The sequence below is a fragment of the Plecotus auritus genome (assembly GCF_963455305.1).
Source record: "Plecotus auritus genome assembly, chromosome: 11".
Lineage (NCBI taxonomy): Eukaryota > Metazoa > Chordata > Mammalia > Chiroptera > Vespertilionidae > Plecotus > Plecotus auritus.
In genome coordinates, this window is record NC_137777.1 from 5,683,375 (window position 1) to 5,689,374 (window position 6,000).

General features: G+C 45.8%; 1 protein-coding gene across 12 annotated transcripts in view; it reads left to right on the forward strand.

The window, feature by feature from the left end:
- The window catches only part of CYRIB (CYFIP related Rac1 interactor B), a 118,463-nt gene extending 112,809 nt beyond the window's left edge, over window positions 1-5,654 (forward strand). For all 12 annotated transcript variants that reach the window (XM_080646805.1, XM_080646810.1, XM_080646807.1 and 9 more), the window contains 4 exons: window positions 405-484; window positions 1,621-1,747; window positions 3,298-3,368; window positions 4,944-5,654. In XM_080646805.1, coding sequence (XP_080502931.1) covers window positions 405-484; window positions 1,621-1,747; window positions 3,298-3,368; window positions 4,944-5,007 — 342 coding nt within the window. In that variant the 3' untranslated portion in view covers window positions 5,008-5,654. The remainder of the gene's footprint in view (window positions 1-404; window positions 485-1,620; window positions 1,748-3,297; window positions 3,369-4,943) is intronic.
- Window positions 5,655-6,000: the final 346 nt, after the last annotated feature.

The window sequence follows — 6,000 nt, forward strand, 5'->3', positions numbered from 1 at the left end:
TCTGACCTTATTCCACTCTTGCCCGTTATAGGCCTTTCTCCAAAGAGCAGCCAAGTCTTCTTAAAACAGAAACCTCATTTTCTTCCTCTGCTTAACATGTTTCCAGTGACTTCCCAGTTCCCTTGAGATGAAATCCACATAGCTCCTGGCCTCCAGGCCCCGTCTGCGTGCTGCGCTGTTTCCACCAGCCCGAGTGTACGCCTCTCGGGAGAGGCCTCGGCTGCCTAGCTGGTAGCTCTATCCCCAGAGCTTAGAGCGGTACCTAGAATCTAGTGCATTTTTGACAAAATGAAGAGTAGGAACTGAATATTAAAGTTGCCAGTTTTTCATGTTATGCTAGGTTTTAGCTTACACCTGTGTACTAATTCACTTTTACTCTATTTGTTCTCCCTGCACCTTTACAGAATAAAAACTTACCCATAGAAAATACCACGGACTGTCTGAGCACCATGGCCAGCGTGTGCAGAGTCATGCTGGAAACGCCGTGAGTATCGTGTTGGCTGGTCTCTCACTTGCGTAGTCCTGTGGGATGGTTGTCCAGATGGGAACATGTCGTAACTTAAGGTGGAAATTAAGGAGCTCCCAGGTAACCAGTGTAATATGTGAGCAAAATTAAATAACGTGGCCGCTTCATGGAACTTCTGGTTAAGTGTTAGTCCAGCTGCTTTTCAGGTGCCTGAGACCAGCCAGACCAACTCAGACTCTTCCTGATGGAGATTTTGTGGTGCTTTGGGGCGAAGGGGAGGGGTTTTAACGCTCTTTCGCTTTTGGTTTTTATAAACACTCTCTCTCCTTTATTCTTCTGCTAAGCCCCTTTTCTCAGTATGAGTCTTCAGTCTTCATTTTTCCACCACTCGCCTGAGTCCCCTACTGGTTTTCTCCTCTCACGCCGTTCAGGATGCCTGCCACATGCTGTCCTAGGCAGAAAGGCTCCACCCTGCATTCCTGAATATATGTCCTACTAGACAACGGGTGCCTTTGTGGAGCTTTGCGTTTTCCGAAGTACTCTCATATATACCGCCTCCCAGGAAACCCTCAGGAAGCAAGAGGGCGGCTGTTCACCCTCCTTCCTCTCCTCCTCACTTAGGACAGTGAGGCCTGGGGAGTGAAGGGACTTGTGCACAGTGACCGAGCCCCCATGCGCCTGGACCCTTCATCCCGGGCCAGAACTCTTCCTGCTGGGACAGGATGCCTTTTATATAGACAAATGAGAGAATAATACAATCAAATTTCAGAGGATTAAAATCCACTAATACAGTAATGTGTTTAGATAAATCAGCCCAGACACACTCGCTCTGTTAAGCTAGTGACTTTTTTCATCACATTGGTGATAGCACTTTCTTGCAAACTTTTACTCGGGGGCTACTCTGGGTTTCTCACAAAATGGTCTGATCTCTGCTAGCACAATGGGCAGTATACTCAGGTGCATAGAGAGACCATGGGAGGTAAGAGCTGACTGCTCCGCACACCTGTCTGGGAGCGCCATTGCAGGGGAGAGGGGCGGCTTCATGTTAGCACCTCTCACAGGTTAACAGTGTGTCTTCCAGCATCAGCTTGAGAGTTGAATCAGCACATTCATTTGTGATGAGCCTCATGCATCGTGTCCTCTCTGCTCTCCAGGGAATACAGAAGCAGGTTTACAAACGAAGAGACAGTGTCGTTCTGCTTGAGGGTAATGGTGGGCGTCATCATACTCTATGACCATGTACATCCAGTGGGAGCATTTGCTAAAACCTCAAAAATTGATGTAAGTGACCTTGTTTTATGTAATTCCCAAACCTGCCATAATAGAAAGCTGGAGGCTTTTTCACCGTCACAGAGCCTAGGATGCCAGTCTGTGATCTGGTGGCCGTTGGCCTCCTCTGGCAGTTTCCTACAGCCTGTGTACAGGCGGGGAGAATGACCGGAGGAGTGTTGTTGTTTAGAGCACGTCCTTGTAGGGAATCCTCACACTCCTTCTGCATATTGGGCAATATAAATAATCAGACATAAGAAAAAATGGTATTGTATCCTTTCATTCTCTTGACCAAAGGCCATTTCAAACAAAAGATTTATATCTAAACATGCAGGGTGGGGTAAAAGTAGATTTAGCTTTATAAGTACACGAAACAGAGTTTATTCTTGCATTAATTATTAGTTAATTGCATTATTTTCCATGCGGACGATTGTAGCCTACTTTGCCCACCTATATATGAAGCACCAGTAAAGGTGCTCCAGCGAATACAGGTGAAGACCACACATCTTCCCTCCTCCAGTCCTAGTCATCTGTGGCTCTGGCCTGGTTTCTCTGTTCTGTAACTTCTCTCCTCGCCCTCTCACCTGTTCATCAGAATTATGACCAGGGCTGGCTGGGAATTGTCTTCCGGGTCCCTTCCCCAGTTGGGCAGGCTCAGCACCTCCTGTCTGGATTGCTGACTGCCTGCCTGCATTAGTGCCCATCATGTTGAAAGAGAAGTGAGTTCATTTATTGAGTGGTTACTGTGTCCCAGGAATTTTTCACTTAATCTTTCATTTACCTCTGAAAATACTCCTAAGAGAAGGGAAGTTTAGGGAAATGAAATAATACAGTGGCTCGTGAATGGTGAGCAGGATTTGGGGATTTTGAGCCCACGTCGCCGTGGCTTGTCTATCTGGAGAGCGCCTCCTTGCCTTGCCAGTGTGTGTCAGCCTTTAAAAGGCCACTCAGCACCTTGGGAAGTCCTTCCCTAGCTCACCCAGGTTTCTCATCAGTGTGGTGGCGCTTCAGGTTAACTGAGTTGGTCCTTAAAAAGTTTTGTTTGAAATGAATTTTTTCTGCTATGTGCCTGAATACAAACTTAACAAAATACAAATAACTGTGGGAAGTTAAGAGGACATTCTGAGTATGATCTTAATCTTAACATGTTTTTCTTATTAAATTTATGCTGTTCTGCAAAAAAAAAAAAAAAGTTTTGTTTGACAAACGGAAAATAATAAGACTTGAGTTAGATTTTTTTTTTCTGTTTGAGTAATTACATTTGTAGTGTGAGTTCTGTGGTTGTGGTGCTAGTGTAAGTATTACTGTTTTGAACAGGGGTCCTCAAACTTTTTAAACAGGGGGCCAGTTCACTGTCCCTCAGACCGTTGGAGGGCCGGACTATAGTTTAAAAAAAAAAACTATGAACAAATTCCTATGCACACTGCAGGCCCGGGATGAGTCGGCTGCTAAGCAGGACAGGCAGCGGCACCCGGCTGGCCGGATGTATTTTGAGGACGCCTGATTTTGAAAGTCATGTTAGGTGAAAAAAAGATGTTTCACCTTTTCTGTTTTCTCCTTAGATGAAAGGTTGTATCAAAGTTCTTAAGGACCAGCCTCCTAATAGTGTAGAAGGTCTTCTCAATGCTCTCAGGTGGGTATATGTCCCTGCACATGTGGGTGGGAAAACTGCATGTAAGAACGTGCTTCAGAGTGTGAGGAGCACAAGGCTGTGAACGTAAATGTTCAAGTTAGGAATGTAAAGATCTCCTTCTTATTGGTAATTCTGCTTCAGCTACCTAGTAAGCATATGTTTGTCTCTACCTCTCTAAGCATTTACTTGAGTGCAGATATGTCTTTAATTTTTAAATTGATTTGAAATGAACCTAACAGGAATAGAGTTTAAATTTCTTTAATTCAGAGAGACGGTGTATGTGCCTGCTTAAAATGATAAATTCCTATGTGAAATCCTTGTCAGCCAAACTGATAGAGCATTACGTTCTGCCTGAGATCGCTCCACCACATAGCCCACGGTCAAGCCTTGGGAGCCTGTTTCCATTGCTCCTCGTCTGGTCCGAGCTTTGGTCACCTGGTCCCTGTAACAGCACCACCTGGTCCCTGTAACAGCACCCCGGTTGGCCCCTCTGCTGCTCCTGCTGCGCCCTCGGCGCCAGAGCGACCCTTTCAGAACATCTGTGAAGTCACACATCGCTCCCCTGCTTCGTCTCCTGCCCTGGCTTTCACTGCCCTCAGCGTAATCTCCACACTCCTCCCTGGGGCCTGCAGCCTCTGGGCGAGCTGGTCGGTCCCGGCTCGGCCTTCCCTCCGTGGCAGCCAGGTTACCCTTCTGCGTGCAAGTATCTTATCATCACTCTTCCTCCGCTCGCTTGTAAGCTCCTGGAGGCGCCTGGCACATAGTAGGCTTGCTTATTGGATTTCTGCCCTTACAGGAATCCTGTCGTGAATCTTCTCTTAAAATACGAACCACTCTTAGTGATTGTTTTTTAGATTCTTAATTTGTACTTAAAACTTAGAGCAAAACACCCCTGCCTGGAAATGAGCGCCTGGAGAACTGAGACACGGGATGTGGTAGTAGAACTGTCCTGAAGACGAGGACGTGGAGCAGGGCCGCAGCCCCTTCTGTGAGGGCAGCGAGGCAGCACGGATCTAGGCTCTCTGGGCCACTTGGCCCTGTCCCAGCTCCTCAGCTCTGCGTTCGCAGTGAGAAGGTAGCCGTCGGCCATGCTGAAGCGACTCAGTATGGCTGCGTTCCAGTAAAACTAAAAGCTCAGTTCATGTGATTGCCATGTTAACATGAAGTATTACTTTTATTTTGATCCCCCCACCTCAACCACTTAAAAATGTAAGAATATGCTCAGCTCACAGGCCATACAAAAATAGGTAGGTTGGATTTGGCTCAGAGGCTACAATTTTTTGACCCCTGAGTTAGAACAATAATTTTCCTCTGAGTGAGAAGTTACGGTCAATTGTTTACTTTAGAATTTAACCAGGTCTTCCCAGCAGGGCAGTTCTAACAGTTTCCCAGCTGCTGGCTCTGTGTCTGAAAGGCGATGGGAGGACCAGCGCGGAGCCTGAGCCAGCTGACGCTGGAAGGGAAAGGCTTAACGGAGAGAAGGTTGCCTGGCCAGTCGTCGGCTTGTCATAGAGCCGGATGCCAATGATGATGTGTGTTTTTTAATTCCCTACAATGGGTGTTTTTTCCCGTTAGGTACACAACAAAACATTTGAACGATGAGACTACCTCCAAGCAAATTAAATCCATGCTGCAATGACACTCCGGAGCGAGCGCCTGCAGTGACCGCGGATGCACAGTTTTTAGTGATTGCAATTACTCTCTCATTTACTCTCGCTTTATTTCTTCCCTCTGTTCCTCTGCCCTCTTTTTTAATCATGTTCTTGTTCTTAAGACTTCTTTTCTGTGCCAAAATCAGTCAAGTTATACCCTGGAAGGGTTGCCTTTCAGACAGGCCACCTGAGGCAGCTAATCATGCATCGCATTGGGGTATCCACTGAGAGAAATTCTGTGACTTGAACTAAATATTTTTAAATGTGGATTTTTTTTGGAAACTAATATTTAATATTGCTTCTCCTGCATGGCGAAACTGCCTACTCTGCTATTTAAAACCCTCAATGACTTTATTTTCTACTGCCGCTTTTTCCACGTGCAGCCAAATGAAAATGTTTAAATTAATTGTGTTGTACAGATGGTACCCAACACAAACTTTTTTTAAATTAGTAAGACTTTTGTTTAAAGTTTTAAGTTTGCATTTTGACCTTTTTGTAAGGATGTATGTTGTGTGTTTAACCTTTATTAACTAACGTTAAAACTGTGATGTGTGCGTAGAGTATTACGTATGCATGTTCATGTTTAAAGAATGGCTGTTGATGATAAAATAAAAGTCAGCTTTCATTTTTCTAAGTGTGGCCTGGTTTCCTGAGGTATGGTTTGAGGCGTCCAGGGCTCTCCCATTGTATATTTTCATGAAATGCACGTACACATTACACAATTTCTCTTCTTCCAGGAGAGAGCTGGGTCTTTTGAATAGCATTTTTCTTTAGTATTGTCTGTGTGTACCCCATTTTCATTGCTTTCCTAAGCTTGCCGAGGGCAGTAAGACCAGCGATGATGGACTGCTACCCTTGCTTCCCTCGTGTGGATGGAGTAACTGAAGGACGTCCACTCTTGCGTGGTCTGGTTTCCCAGGAACGAAGGTGCAGCAGGACGCAGAGGGGGCGGAAGAGCCTTCATGCTGGGAAGGGAGTGA